General features: G+C 43.4%; 1 protein-coding gene across 1 annotated transcript in view; it reads left to right on the top strand.

Annotated features, from left to right (window-relative positions):
* SUSD1 (sushi domain containing 1) overlaps positions 1–16,592 on the top strand; it is a 135,438-nt gene that overhangs the window by 11,810 nt on the left and 107,036 nt on the right. Inside the window, exons 3-4 of the mRNA XM_030817622.1 lie at positions 6,266–6,373; positions 12,867–13,022. Coding sequence (XP_030673482.1) covers positions 6,266–6,373; positions 12,867–13,022 — 264 coding nt within the window. The remainder of the gene's footprint in view (positions 1–6,265; positions 6,374–12,866; positions 13,023–16,592) is intronic.

Below are 16,592 nucleotides of genomic sequence, written 5' to 3'. Positions count from 1 at the left end.
TCACAAGTAGCTGGGATTACAGGTATGCACCACCTTGCCCAGCTAATTAAATTTTTTTTTTTTTTTTTTTGGTAGAGATGGGGTCTTGCTATGTTGATCAGGCTGGCACTTTGGGAGGCTGAGGTAGGAGGATTATTTGAGGCCAGGAGCTTGAAACCAGCCTGGGCAACATAGTGGGATCCTGTCTCTAAAAAAAAAATAAATAAAATGAAAAATTAGCCAGGTGTGTTGGGATGTGCCTGTTGTCCTAACTACTCTGGAGGCTGAGGAAGGAGGATAGCTTGAGCACAGGAGGTCGAGGCTGCAGTGAGCTGTCGCCACATCATTGCACTCCAGCCTGGGTGACAAAGGCGACAGAGTGAGACCTTGTCTCAAACAAAGAAACCAAAATGATGAGATTACAGGTGTGAACCACTGCACCTTGCCCTAGACAAGTATTGTATATAAGAAAAAAATTTTAAAAATTTGCATTTGCCAACCTTAAATAATGAGATTCAGAATGTATGATTACATATAGAGTTTATTCAAGCATAAAACTTGAGGGTAGCCACTGGGAAACACTGACTTCAAATGAATAAGTGTTCATTCAAAAATGGGGAAGTTACAGTTTCATTTATGTAGAAATTGTAGGAGAATTACATTTTCCATACAAGACCAGTGCATATGCCACAGCAATTTGGTTGGTTACAGATTGCTACACTCCAGGGAAAATTACTTTATTACTCCATGAGGAGAGATAGCGATCTAAGGGGGTCTTATCTCTGGTGCCATTTGGGCTTAATTATTTACAGGGAGAAAAAAAGGCAGAAGTTACAGCTGTATACTTTGTGACTCAAACTGCATAGCCACATTCCTCTCAAGGCTTGATATAATTTAAAGTTCCAACAGCTTTAAGTTTGAATTACTTAATTTCTCATATTTCATTGTTTCAATAGAATCATATTTATGTCTATTATTGTACTACACACAATTATGTGTGATTTCAGTGTCTACTTAAGGTTTTTAGCCTTTGAACAGCATGTTTATATTGTCTGTTCACTGGAGAAGTAGCTTATAGTGGGCTTCTTTGGTTTTCAGTGAAAAATTCTTACAGGCTTCCTTAGCTTGGGTTACTTTAGTTACTTGTTCTCTAAAGCTATGTACCTGCTATCTACAATCTCTCGATGGCATCATGAGAAATTCGGGATCCAGACACAAAATGATTTCCCTATAGAAATTTGTGTTTCCCTCCCCCTTTTTGCCATCAAGGCTTTAATTATATTAGCCCCCCAAGTGAAAACAAACCAAATGTTTATCATCAGATTGTGTACCATATATTACCAGATTATCATCAGACGCAAATTGTGCATCATATATTCTGCATCTTGCATGAGGCAGTTGTTTCATGGTTGTCTACATTTGTTAAAACCCACTGAAACTGCACACTTAAACATGGGGGCGTTTTATTGTATGCATATTATATCTCAATAAAGTTGATTTTTAAAATAAAAAATGTAATTTTCAATATTTTTTTCTTACTATTTTGGTAAAGCAGACATAAGGCAAAACTTTACCATTTTAGCTATTTTGAAGCGTGCAATTGAGAGGCACGTTGTGTATTGTTGTTCAACCATCACTACCATCCATCTTCAGAACTTTTTCATCATCCCAAACTGAAACACTACCCAAGATTTAGGGTATTTAATAAGATTGCATTCTTTTTTTTTTTTTTTTTGGACGGAGTCTTGCTCTGTCACGCAGGCTGGAGTGCAGTGGCGCAATCTCAGCTCACTGCAACCTCCACCTCCCGGGTTCAAGCGATTCTCCTGCTTCAGCCTTCTGAGTAGTTGGGATTACAGGCGTACGCCACTAAGCCTGGCTAAGTTTTGTATTTTAGTAAAGATGGGGTTTCACCATGTTGATCAGGCTGGTCTCAAACTCCTGACCTCAGGTGATCCCCCCACCTTGACCTCCTGAAGTGCTGGGATTACAGGCATGAGCCACCGTGCCTGGCCAAGATTGCGTTCTATCTACAAATTAAATTGGGGAGAATGTTCATATGTTCATCATTGTAGGGTTGATCACAAATGGGTTTTTGAACTTGACCCAGGATCCATTATTTAGAAAGTATTTCCAAGATTTTGGTTGCATGTCATTATGAATTTTTTTTTTTTTTTTTTTTTTTTTTTTTGAGACGAAGCCTCACTTTGTCACCCAGGCTGGAGTGCAGTGGTGCTATCTTGGCTCACTGCAACCTCTGCCTCCAGGGTTCAAGTGATTCCCTTGCTTTAGCCTCCTGAGTAGCTGGGACTACAGGTGTGTGCCACCACGCCTGGCTAATGTTTTTGTATTTTTGGTAGAGACGGAGTTACGCCATGTTGGCCAGGCTGGTCTCAAACTCCTGACCTCGAGTGATCCACCTGCCTCAGCCTCTCAAAGTGCTGGGATTTATAGGCATGAGCCACAATGCCTGGCCCTGCATGTCATTATGAATTGACAGTGTACTGATCACATGGTTTAAAATGTTTTGTGCTAAAATGTTAATGTGTTAAGATGGTTAAATATATTTACCCATATGATGGACATTTAGGTATGGGGACTCATCCTCACTTCAGTTTGGCGTGTTGTCCTTCTAATCTGGAGCCTTCTGGTTCATTTTCTCCCAGTTGTAAAGTTCTGTTTTGTGCAGCATCAGTGAAGGAATCTGGGCATTTAACTATTCCTTGAAGGTATTTTCAAGCAGTTCCTTGAACTTTCATTCCTGTTCCTTATGTCTGTCTTCTGAAATTTGCAGAGACTCTGCTTCCTGGGCCTTTCTAGGATTGGCTTTTAGTTCTTCCTTTCTGCTAAGGCAATTACCATGCATCCATCTCTTTTTCTTTTTTAACAGAGATGAGGTCTCATCATGTTGCCCAGGATTTATCTTGAACTTCTGGGATTAAGGCCTCCCAAAGTGCTGAGATTACAGGCATGAGCCGCTGTACCTGGCCCATCCATCTCTTTCTCATCTACTTTATTTTTTGAGATGGAGTCTCACTCTCTTGCCCGGGCTGGAGTGCAGTGGCGTGATCTCAGCTCACTGCAACCTCAACCTTCCAGGTTCAAGAGATTCTCTTGCCTCAGTAGCTGGGACGACAGGTGACCGCCACTGCGCCTGGCTAATTTTTGTATTTTTAGTAGAGATGGGGTTTCACAACGTTGGCCAGGCTGGTCTTGAACTCCTGACCTCAAGTGATCCACTCGCCTTGGCTTCCCAAAGTGCTGAGATTACAGGCGTGAGCCACTCCGCCTGGCCTCATTCTCATTTTCTGAAATACTGTTAGCATCTTTTGTCTGCTATCATCTTCTCTCCCAGGGTTTATACCTTCCTAGTCTTTTATGTAATTTCCCCCCCAGTGCATTCGATAATATTTTCTAATTCTTTAACATCTTTAAAATTTTATTTACTAATCCCTAAATCCCCATTTTTTCCTTTTTTCAGGCTTCTTGTATTAAAATTCTGGTGTTTCTTTTTTTTTTTTTTTCTTGGCTGCCTGCTTTTCTCTCTCTTTTTTAGGCATCAAACCAACTGAGACTGGGAGATTTCCAAACACGCCAACCATGCTGCTGTTTTGTGTGTTCTTTTTTAAAATAAGAGATAACACAAAAATGAGAAAAACCATTAATTGTCACTATGTAATACCAAATTAACCATGGAATATTTACAAAATTTATTCTCTCTCAGACCATAAAGAAAAATGCAACAAATTTGAAAAAAGTAAAAATTTTAAAGGCCGCATTGAAGTATAAAAGTATACTCTTAAGGTATAAAAACACATAAAACTTACATTTTCTGGAGTAAATATGTTTTTATACCTAGTGTTAAACATTTCAGTTTTGATATTCCCTTTGTCCTAAGAATTATTTAGGAGAATGTTCTGTGGTTTGCAAGTATGTTTCTTTTGGGGATGCCAGTCTTATGTTTTGTTTGATAGTTTTATTACATTATTATGTGGTCAGATAATTTAGCCTTTAACATTTTTACTTGTTTGGAATTTGTTGCATTTGTCTTTATGGTCTGAGATACAATAAATTTTGTAAATATTCCGTGGTTAATTTGGCATTACCTAGTGATGATTAGCGGTTTGTCTTATTTTTGTGTTATCTTTTATTTTTTTAAAAAAACATGCAGAACAGGCCAGGCGTGGTGGCTCACGCTTGTGATCCCAGCACTTTGGGAGGCCGAGGTGGGCGAATCACGAGGTCAGGAGATTGAGACCACGGTGAAACCCCGTCTCTACTAAAAATACAAAAAAACTTAGCCGGGCGTGGTGGCGGGCGCCTGTAGTCCCAGCTACTCGGAGAGGCTGAGGCAGGAGAATGGCGTGAACCCGGGAGGCGGAGCTTACAGTGAGCCCAGATTGCGCCACTGCGCTCCAGCCTGGGCGACAGAGCGAGACTCCGTCTCAAAAAACAACAACAATGACAACAACAACAACAAAAACAAAACAAAAAACATGCAGAACAGCAGCATGCTTAGAGTGTTTAGAAATCCCTGGTCTCAGTTGGTTTCATGCCTGGAGCAGCCTAAGGGCTAGGCTGTCTTACCTGGATAATAATGGAGCCAAAACTAACATGAAATTCAATGCTAGAAAGATTCTCTTTACTAGGTCGCTCCTGAAATTACAGACGCACTGAGAGTGAAACACAGTATACCACATAGCCTTGGGTAGAAATTCTTGTTTGATCTTGGGCCATATATCACCATCTGGTAGATTTGGATGTTTTAGAAGTTTTAGCCTCAAACAATTCTGCTGTTTATTTCAATAATTGGGATCTGGTCATCCTACTGGGACTTGGCTGTTATATCACTGTCATCTTAAACACATTCATTTTTTTCTTTGAAAAAAAAAAAATGAGTAGAGTAATAGGCAGCTGTGTTCCTCTTCACTCCATTTGCTTTTTGAGTTGCAGCAAGTAGGATTTCAGATTTCTCTATCCAGGCAGTCAATAAAAATATATCGAGTGTCTGCACTGTGCCATCATAACATATGGGCAAATGACATCATCCCTATCCTTGAGTGGCTCATTCATAATACTGAGCTTGGAAGACAAAGCTAGAACCAAATATAATGACACATTAACATGATCGATAGGGGAATGTGCCAGTGTTAGGGGAGCACAGAGGAAGATGAATTTAATTTTCCTTAAGAATGGAGGAATGGGCCAGGCGCGTTTGCTCACATCTATAATCTCAGCTCCTTGGGAGGCTGAGGCCGGTGGATCCCTCGAGCTCAGGGGTTCGAGACCAGCCTTGACAACATAGGGAGACCCCATCTCTACAGCAAATACAAAAATTAGATGGGTGTGGTGGCGTGCGCCTGTAGTCCCAGCTACTTAGGAGGTTGAGGTGGGGAGAATTGCATGAACCCAGGAGGTCAAGGCTGCAGTGAGCTGAGATCATGCCACTGCGCTTCAACCTGGGCAGCAGAGTCAGACTCTACCTCAAAAAAAGAAAAAAATGGAGTAGTGGGGAAGACCTCAGAGGGAATGTGACATTAAGCTGGGTCTTAAAATATGAATAGGTGCTAACTAGGTAGAGAAGAATGCATAGGCATTTTAGGTATAGAGAGTATTGTGATTGTGGCATGCAAGTAGGATAGTGGATATTCTGTTAGGGAAACAGTAGTTAGCCTCTGACATCTGGCAAGTACCATGTGTGATTGGGGCTTGGAAACAATGAGGCTGGAGGAGTATGTCTGGAGTGAGATCACTAAGAGCATTGACTGTGGCCTAGCATGGTGGCTCACGCCTGTAATCCCAGTACTTTAGAAGGCCAAGGTGGGTGGATTGCTAGAGCCCAGGATTTTGAGACCAGCCTGGGCAACATGGCAAAACCCTGTGTCTACAGAAAAAAAAAATTAGCCAGGTATGGTGATGTGTGCCTATAGTCCCAGCTACTTGGGAGGCTGAGGTGGGAGGTTCACCTTCTCCCAGGAGGTTGAGGCTGCAGCGAGCTGTGATTGTACCACTGCACTCCAGCCTGGGCAACAGAGCAAGACCATGTCTCAAAAAAGAAAAAGAAAAAGAAAAAAAAAGACATTGATTGCCACACAGAGGAAGAGATTTGCACTTTATTCTGTGGGAAATAAACAGCCACTGAAGGTTTTTAAGGATGAGACTAGGTGTGTCCTGTGTTATTTTGGTCTTCAAATTTTGGTTCTCCATTGTAAATGTCCACTAACTACATGTGTCTCATCTCGCATTTTTCTTTTTCTGAAACATACAATTTATGATTCACGTTTAGATGTCTGTGCCACTTGCCATGAACATGCCACATGCCAGCAAAGAGAAGGGAAGAAGATCTGTATTTGCAACTATGGATTTGTAGGGAACGGGAGGACTCAGTGTGTTGGTAAGTTCTGAACCCTGGGTTAAGTTGAAAAGCTGAATCAAGAAACAAGCTTCTCTTATATTAAAGAGTTGATGTCCTTGGGGAAAAACATTGTTATTTTGTTCACATGTTTTTATTATAAGAAGTTTTGTCAATTATAATAAGTCTTTGTTTTAGTGTTTGGATACATTCGTTCTCTAGTGTTTCCAAGATAGTATTCCTCATGTTAGAGGTCATTGAACTTGAATCTCTGGAAACTCTGGGACCTAATACAAATTTGACATCTGTTTTAAGTCTTAAGTTTAACTTCACAACTCAAGTGAATATTGCATTCCTTAATTTCTCTGGTTATTTTGATATAAAACTATTTATATTAGTACTATGAGGAAAAACAAAACAATTCGCCATTGGACTTTTTGGTTAACTGGTAAAATACTGTTGCTTTGGGTCTTATGTCTGTCAGAATTCATCCTCCAAATTTTTGGTAGTTGTGATACTTTTAGGGACTTGGATGACTTAAAGGAATTCAAAGCCCTTTAGGTTAGAAGCATCTGAAATTATTTTTTGCCCCATGGTATCCACCATGCCATGACAGTCAGACAATATCCAGGTTCAAGCTCAATTCAGAGAGAGGGAGACTTTCACAACAACTTTACAATAGTAAATGTTGCAATAATCTTCCAATTTCCTCCCAGCAACCTTGTTATATGCATTAAAAATATTGATGGTTTTACCTTACAGTTGTGGATAGATGTTATATACAGCATTATTGTGATATCTTTGTTTGCTTTTTTTCTCCCAAAAGAAAAATATCAGCCAGGCATTGAGGCTCGATCTTGTAATCCCAGCTATTCTGAAGGTTGAGGTGGGAGGATCACTTGAGGCCAGGAGTTTGAGACCAGCCTGGGCAGCATAGTGAGACTCCCATCTCTAAAAAAAGTTTTTTTAAATTAGCCACATGTGGTGGCACATGCCTGTACTCCCAGGTATTTGGGAGGCTGAGGCAAGAGGGTGGCTTGAGCCCAGGAGTTCGAAGCTTCAGTGAGTATTTTTTTTTTTTTTTTTTTTTTGAGGTGGAGTCTTACTCTGTCACCCAGGCTGGAGTGCAGTGCTGCGATCTTGGCTCACTGCAACCTCCACCTCCCAGGTTCAAGTGATTCTCCTGCTTCAGCCTCCTGAGTAGCTGGGATTACAGGCGTGTGCCACCACGCCCAGCTAATTTTTGTATTTTTAGTAGAGACTGGGTTTCACCATGTTGCTCAGGCTTGTCTCGAACTCCTGACCTCGTGATCTACCCGCTTTGGCCTCCCAAAGTGCTGGGATTAGAGGCGTCAGCCACTGTACCCGGCCAGTGAGTTATTTTTATCTTTATTTTATTTGTAGAGACAAGGGCTTTCTGTTTCCCAGGCTGGAGTGCAGTGGCATGATCATAGCTCACTGCAACCTTGCCGCCACCCCCAGCTAAGCTAGTGTTTTTCTTTCTTCTTCTCTTCCTTCTCTTTCCTTCTTTCTTTCTTTCTTTCTTTCTTTCTTTCTTTCTTTCTTTCTTTCTTTCTTTCTTTCTCTCTCTCTCTCTCTCTCTCTCCTTTCCTTTTCCTTCCATCCTTCCTCCTCCTCCTTCTTCTTCCTCCTCCTCTTCTTTCTTTTCTCCTTCTCCCTCTCTCCTTCTCCTTCTTCCTCTTCCTCTTCTTCCTTCTCTTCTTCCTTTTCTTCTTCCTCTTCTTCATTTTTAGTAGATACAGGGTCTCACTACATTGCCTGGGGTGGTCTTGAGCTCCTGGGCTCAAGTGATCCTCCTGCCTCAGCTTCCTAAAGTGCTGGGATTATAGGTATGAGCCACCGCACCTGGCCACCACTGCACTGCAGTCTGGGTGGCAGAGTAAGATCCCATCTCTTAAAAATAAAAAAAAGAAACTAAAAACAAACAAAACAAAAAAACCCCAACGTAGTCTTGTCTTCAAAAAGTCACCTTTCACTTTGCAGACACAAGCTTTTGCAGTCACCAACCATTGCCCATTCTGCAGGCTGGAGTGAAGCCTTCTTTGACTCTTGTTTTTTAGGTTTCTACCCATGAGAAGTTTGGCTACCCTGCAGTCTGAGGCTCCACGGGGAATTTCTCCTAATGCTTCTCACCCTCCCATTCCTCACCCGCACTTGCTAGCAGTGAGATAGAAATGAAGTTGAGAAGAATGGATAAATTTTTCTGTTCCCTTACCAAAGGAATTCCTCCTCCCATGGATGCTAGCTTGCCCTTTGACTTTTTTTTTTTTTTTTTTTTTTTTTTTTTTGATGGCGTCTCCCTCTGTCACCCAGGCTGAAGTGCGGTGGCACGATCTCGGCTCACTGCAACCTCTGCCTCCTGAGTTCAAGTGATTCTCCTGCCTCAGCCTCCCGAGTAGCTAGGATTACAGGCAGGCACCACCACACCTGGCTAATTTTTGTATTTTTAGTAGAGACGAGGTTTCACCATGTTGGCCAGGCTGGTCTTGAACTCCCGACCTCAGGTGATCTGCCTGCCTCGGCCTCCCAAAGTACTGGGATTACAGGTGTGGGCCACCGCACCTGGCCCTGCCCTTTGATTTTTGAACAAAGAAACTCCTCTTAATGGGCGGAAGGGGCTTTATTAATTTATGTGGTACTGCTCCCAGACAGCAGTCACTGTGCATCCTCATGCTTGGCCTGCTGAGACTGTGCCAGACATAGATTGCGGGCGAGGTTATACATGTGCCAGAGGTGCTATAACATGGTATTAAGCCTAGGGTCTTGAGAATTCTAGACTCCTCTACAAACCGAAATGTCCCTTCCAGTGAGGCCCAGGTGATCTGCCTGCCTTGGCCTCCCAAAGTGCTGGAATTACAGGCTTGAGCTACTGCACCTGGTCCCACTGATAGTTTTAATATGGTGAATCATGTTCCAAAGCCAATTAAAATTTACAAAGGTAAGACAGTCATGTGCCATATAACAATGTTGTGGTTAATGATAGACCAAATATACAACAGTGGGCCCATAAGATTATATAATGGAGCTGAAAAATTCCTATCACCTAGAGATGTCGTAGCTGTCATAATGTTATAACACAATGCATTATGTGTTTGTAGTGATGCTGGTGTAAGCAAACCTACTGTGCTGCCAGTTGTATAAAAGTATAGCACATACAATAATGTATAGTACATAGGCCAGGCATGGTGGCTGATGCCTGTAATCCCAGCACTTTGGGAGGCCAAGGCAGGAGGATCACCTGAGGCCAGAAGTTCAAGACCAGCCTGTCCAACATGGTGAAACCCCATCTCTACTAAAAATACAAAAATTAGCCGGGCATGGTGGCAGGCACCTGTAATCTCAGCTACTTGGGAGGCTGAGACAGGAGAATTGCTTGAACCCAGGAGGCAGAGGTTCAATCTCACCCAGGAGGCGAGATCGCGCCATTGCACTCCAGACTGGGTGACAAGAGTGAAACTCTGTCTCAAAAAAAAAAAAAAAAAAGTATAGTATATAATACTTGAAAATGAGAATAAATGATTATATTACTGAATTATGCATTTACTATGCCATATGTTTTATCATTATTTTAGAGTGTACTTCTTCTACTTATTAAAAAAAGCTAACTACTAAACAGCCTCAGGCAGGTCCTTCAGGATGTGTTGCAGAAGAAAGCATTTTTATCATAGGAGATGACAGCTCCATGTATGCTCTTGTCCTTGATGACCTTCCAGTGGGACAAGATGTGGAAGTGGAAGACAGTGATATTATGATCCTGACCCTGTGTAGGCCTAAGCTATTGTGTGTGTGTGTGTTTGGGTCTTAGGATTTTTTTTTTTTTTTTTAGCTAGGGTCTCACTTTGTTACCTGTGTTGGAGTGCAGTGGTGTGATCTCGGCCCACTGCAGCGTTGGCCTCCTGGGCTTAAGTGATCCTTCCACCTCAGGCTCCAAGTAGCTGAGACTACAGAGGCATACCACAACACCAGGCTAATTTTGTTTATTTTTTGCAGAGATGAGGTCTCACCGTGTTGGCCAGGCTGGTCTTGAACTCTGTAGCCCCGGCTGGAGTGCAATGGCGCGATCTCTGCTCACCGCAACCTCCGCCTCCTGGGTTCAAATGATTCGCTTGCCTCAGCCTCCCAAGTAGCTGGGATTACAGGTGTGCACTACCACACCTGGCTAATTTTTGTATTTTTAGTAGAGACGTGGTTTCACCATGTTGGCCAGGATGGTCTTGAACTCCTGACCTCAGGTGATCTGCCTGCCTCGGCCTCCCAAAGTGCTGGGATTACAGACTTGAGCCACTGCATCTGGCCAAGAAAGATACTTTTTTTTTTTTTTTGAGATGGAATTTCACTCTTGTTGCCGAGGCTGGAGTGCAATGGCATGATCTCAGCTCACTGCAACCTCCACCTCCCAAGTTCAAGCAATTCTCCTGCCTCAGCCTCCTGTGTAGCTGGGATTACAGGTGCCTGCCACCATGCCCAGATAATTTTTGTATTTTTAGTAGAGATGGGGTTTCACCATGTTGACCAGGTTGGTCTCGAACTCCTGACCTCAGGCGATCCACCTGCCTCAGCCTCCCAAAGTGCTGGGGATTACAGGTGTGAACCAACACGCCTGGCCAAGAAAGATACTTTTATAAATTTCGTGTAGCCTATGTGTACAGTGTTTAGAAAGTTTACAGTAAGGCTGGATGTGGTGGCTCACACCTGTAATCCCTTTGGGAGCACTTTGGGAGGCCAAGGTGGGAGGATCCCTTAAGGCCAGGAGTTTGAGACTAGCCTGGGCAACATAGTGAGAGCTGATCTCCACAATTAGAAACTAGAAATTAACTGGGCCAGATGGCTTGTGCCTATAGTGCTAGCTGCTCCTAGCCCCAGGAGGCTGAGGCAAGAGGATTGCTTGAGCCCAGGAGTTCAAGGCTGCAGTGAGCTATGATCGTGCCAGTGCACTTTAGCCTGGGTGACAGAGGGAGACCCTGTCTCTATATAAAAATAAAAGTCTACAGTTGTGTATCCTAATGTTCTAGACCTTCCTATTCACTCACTCACTGACTTACCTAGAGCAGCTTCCAGTCCTGCAAGTTCCATTTCATGGTAAGTGCTCTCTAGAGGTGTATCAGTTTTTTATATTTTATACTGTATTTTTACTGTACCATTTCTATGTTTAGATATATTTAGATACACAAATACTTCCCACTGTGTTACAGTTGCCTACGGTATTCAGTACAGTAACATGCTATACAGGTTTCTAGCCTAGGAGCACTGCACTCTACCATATAACCTAAGTGTGTAGTTGGCTATGCCATCTAGGTTTGTGTAAATACACCCTATGATGTTCCCACAATGATGAACTTGCCTAATGACACAATCCTCAGTACGTGTCCCCATCATTAAGTGACATATGACTGTAAAATAAAAATAATAAAAAAAAACCACCCAGATCTTCTGGAGGGTACTTTTGAGTGAGCAGGAATTGAGTGCAATTGTGAGAGGCCATTAAACGGATATGAGGGGCCCACTGGTGAAATAAAACACGAAGTAACAAACAAGCTACAAATTCATAAGTTGATGATTTTTCTCCCAAAAAAAGCTAACTGGATAGATCAGCTATAAAAGGATGCACAATTTGGTCATAGGAGTTTCCTCTTCAATTAGAGGGTTAGGCAGAGTCAGCAAACTATGGCCCATGGGCCAAGTTCGACCTGCTGCCTGTTTCTGTAGGTGGAGTTTTACTGGAACATAGCATTGCTTGGTAGTTTACCTGTTGTCTACGGCTGCTTTCGTGCCCATGAGCAAGGTGAGTTGTTGCAACAGATACTGTGAGAAAAGTTTGCTGACCCCTGAGCTAGAGGGCAGAGATGAGAGGGAGATTTACTTTCATTTTGCATCTTTCAGTGTCATATTATTGAATGAAAAACACTCCGGGCAAGCTTCTGGGGACTCATCGAGCATCCATGTTCCAGGCCTCTGCACTGAGGGACTAACATTATTCACCACAGGTCATTGACCATTAGCATGAGCTGTTCCTGCTCCTGCCTTAGCCCTGCTCCGGATGAGGCTGCAGCACTAATTCCATTGTGTCTCTTGGTAGTTCAGAAGGAAGAAATTTTCCAGTTAATCACTGGCTGTAAAATCACCCTACCCTGGCTTTCATGAAAAACCATGAGAATGGCTGAACTGGAAAAGGGGAATTCTGCTGGTTTGTTTCCGTGGGCCTCTGAAAAGATCTTTTTAAGCTTGGAAAAGTTCAAAGAGAACCCTCTTCTCCCAATCTTCAAATCAGACGGATTGCCAGATTGAGGTGTTGTGTTTCTCTTGGGGTTTCATACACTCCTGGCACATAACTACGAGGGGCCCAGGTCCTGTAGTCTGGGGAGCATCGTGAAAGGAGAAGAGGCTGGAGAAATAGATCACTAAGGTGTGGTCACAGAACATTGGTTCCCGAGTCCATAGCATGGGAGGACAGTCTGGGCTGTTGAAGTCGGTGTGGATTGATAGCTCTTCCGGTGCCTTGTCTGTGTGTCAACAGATAAAAATGAGTGCCAGTTTGGAGCCACTGTTGTCTGTGGGAACCACACGTCTTGCCACAACACCCCCGGGGGCTTCTATTGCATTTGCCTGGAAGGATATCGAGCCACAAACAACAACAAGACATTCATTCCCAACGATGGCACCTTTTGTACAGGTACTCAAGAAGGGGGCTGCGGTGTTGGCAATTGGCGATGGCAGGATAGTATCTGGGCTGTGTATTGTTAATATTAGAGAATTAATGTTAGTTTTGTTAGATGGGATAATGGTATTGTGGCATATAGGATAATATTCTTATTTTGGGAGATGCATGCTGAGGTATCTAGGGTGTTATGATGATGTATCTATAACAGTATTCCTTTAGTCTGTAAACTACTTTCAATGGCAAAATGTAAACAACGATTGAATCTTGGGGGGATGTGAGTCTATGGGAGTTCATTGTAGTATCCTTTTTTTTCATTGTAATATTTTGTTTGAACTTTTTTTTTTTTTTTTTTTTTTTTAAGGCAGGGTCTCACTCCATTGCCCAGGCTGGAGTGCAGTGGCACAATCTCGACTCTCTGTAACCTCCGCCTCCTGGGTTCAAGCGATTCTCCTGCCTCAGCTTCCTGAGTAGCTGGGATTACAGGCACGCACCACCATGCCCAGCTAGTTTTTGTATTTTTGGTAGAGATGGGGTTTCACCACATTGGCCAGGCTGGTCTCAAACTCCTGGCCTCAAGTGATCTGCCCGCCTCGGCCTCCCAAAGTGCTGGGATTAGTCATGAGCCACTGCGCCCGGCCTGATCATTTTGACAATGAATAGTGAGGGGGGACTCTCTGGAGATGGTGTGCCTCCTGCAGGTTCCTGTAACCACAGGTCAGGGGTCCTTGGGGTGAGTGGCACCCCTCAGCTCAGAGCACACTAATCCGGGGGCTGGCACCCGGCTGTTGGCTCACAGGAGGTCAGAGTTGTTCCTGTTAGGAGATGGGGCTTGCCTCCCACATGTGTACGCTTAGTGAGGAGTGCGAGTTTTGGGAGCACAGGAGCTGTGTAGGTTGGGTCGAATACAGGGTGGGACAAACTCTCCTAATTTTTAGCGGCTCCTCTGTTATCTGAACTCTATAAACAGCATATGCTATTTCATGTTGCTCTCTGGCTTTCTAGGAAAATCTTTGAACAATAATGAAGAGGAAAGGCAGAAAAAGCCTCCTGGTTCTAAGATGCTTTTGCATAGACTTAATGACTCTGCTGGAAAGCTTCGTGATATTTAAAGGTTTTCAGGAAAAATAAAATGAAAGGAGAACATATTTTATCTTCTTAGCTACCAGGAACCATAGGTTCTTATGCTCGGATTCATCCTCCCTCTTGACCTGTACCAAGGCAGAATCTCTCAAAGGATACATTTGATTTATTCTTGGCATGAATGAACACATTCCTTCAGAGAAAACGTTTTATAATATCCTGTTGTTTTAGGTAGCAAATTACTGGCTGCATGGTTGCAGAAGTACAATGTTATAGTATTAAATTTTGTATATTAAGAAGAAAAGACACTAAAAGAAAGCATATAAGATGATGATCTAGTGTTTTGTTTATTCAATACACATTTCTCATGTACTTTTTCTTTTCTTTTTGAGACGGAGTCTTGCTCTGTTGCCCAGGCTGGAGTGCAGTGGCATGATCTCGGCTAACTGCAGGCTCTGCCTCCCGGGTTCAAGCGATTCTCCTGCTTCAGCCTCCTGAGTAGCTGGGACTACAGGTGCGCACTGCCACGCCTGGCTAATTTTTGTACTTTTAGTAGAGATGGGGTTTCACCATATTGGCCAGGATGGTCTTGATCTCCTGACCTTGTGATCTGCATGCCTTGGCCTCCCAAAGTGCTGGGATTACAGGCGTGAGCCACTGTGACCCAGGCTGGAGTGCAGTGGCACGATCTCGGCTCACTGCAACCTCCGCCTCCTGGGTTCAAGCGATTCTCCTGTGATTCTCCTGTCTCAGCCTCCTGAGTAGCTGGGATTACAGGCACCCGCCACCATGCCCAGCTAATTTTTGTATTTTAGTAGAGACGGGGTTTCACCATGTTGGCCAGGCTTGTCTCGAAGTCCTGACCTCAGCTGATTCACCTGCCTCGGCCTCCCAAAGTGCTGGGATTATAGGTGTGAGCCACCATGCCCGGCCTTTCATGTACTTCTTATATGACAAGGCTGTGCTAGTGGGAGGGTGACGAGCAGACAGCTAATTTCAGTATAAAGTGTTAGTCATAGGTAAGCAAACAGCATTTACTGGAATCTAGGGGTCACTTATCTTGGCTGTGAGGAAGGAATCAGGGGAACTTTCTAGAGAATATGATCCCCGAAATTGTGTTTTCTAGGCTGTGGGAGTTTGCCAGGGAAAACTTACCACTGTATATTTATCAGTATATTTATGGTTCCAAGAGATGAATTCAGCTTTTGAAAGTTATGAAGAAGGCTGGGCATGGTGACTCATGCCTGTATCCCCAGGACTTTGGGAGGCCAGGGCTGGAGGATCACTTCAGACCAGGAATTCAAGACCAGCTTGGGCAACATAATGAGACTTCATCTTTACAAAAAATAAGAAAATTAGCTGGATGTGGTGGCATGTGCCTGTTGTCCTAGCTACTTGGAAGGCTGAGGTGGGAGGATCGCTGGAGCCCAGGACTTTGAGGCTGCAGTGAGCCAAGGTTGTGCCATTGCACTCCAGCCTGGGTGACAGAGTGAGACTTTGTCTTAATTTTTTTTTTTTTAAGTTAGGAAGAAGAATGAGGAGGAGGAAGAGGGAGAAGATTGGTGGGAACAGGAGGAGGGAAGAAGAAGAGGGGAAGAGGAAAGAGAAGAAAATATTTTATGTAAGGGCCAAATAGGTGTCAGCCAAACTAGACCCAGTCTGCCTGGAACAAAATCCAGATCTAGGCTCTACTTTTATTTATTCCATTCTTGCAATGATTGAATGACCTTCTCTTTGTAAAAAATTGAGCTATAGTTTACATACCATCAAATTCACCCTTTTGGTGTATACAACTCAGTGGTTTTTAGTATATTCACAAAGTTGTGCTAGCATCACCACTGTCTCATTTTGGAGCATTTCCATGCCCCCACCATGAAGACCATGTCCACTGGCAGCCATTCCCGTGACCTTTCCTTGTGAGTTCTCCAGTTATCACTTTGTAAAAGCTGATGAATTGCTTTTCTTGATAATACTGTTTCTTTCAGAATCACAGTTGCCAGAGAAACATCAGTGGGCTTTAGCTGGGGCAGAGCTTAGCAAGTTTTGGGGTATCAGCAGTTAGTCACTGTTTGCCTGGAAACACAGGATGTGAATCCTAGTTCCTGGATTCCAAGGAATCCTGCATCCATGTTGTATTGTGCTTTGCAGAGTCAACATCAAGCTCAGGAGCTGGTTGCAGGTAGGCCTCTGAATGTCACCAATGTTATAGGAGGAATGAATTGCCGGGGTTCTAGTGTGAGATGATTCCAGCCAGTCGTGGAGAACTGGCAGATGTTCTGGTCCTTAGAACTGCCCCCTGAATGACTCCTGGGAATCATGGAAACCACCATGAGCCACAACCCAGGAGAAGAAGCTCTGTGGCCCTTCTTCTTGTGTGAGGGTGGTTTGACTTGGATGGGCTCCTTCAGCAATTAAATAGAATTACTGGTTCCCAAACAATTATTGGTGTGAGTGGAGAGGCGTTCATTGATCCAAGACCAAAAAGGAAAAAGAATAAAGAAT

The sequence above is a fragment of the Nomascus leucogenys genome, chromosome 8 (assembly GCF_006542625.1).
Source record: "Nomascus leucogenys isolate Asia chromosome 8, Asia_NLE_v1, whole genome shotgun sequence".
In the NCBI taxonomy this organism is placed as follows: domain Eukaryota; kingdom Metazoa; phylum Chordata; class Mammalia; order Primates; family Hylobatidae; genus Nomascus; species Nomascus leucogenys.
The sequence above is the reverse complement of the archived record's forward strand: the minus strand, read 5'-3'. Positions and strand labels throughout refer to the sequence as shown.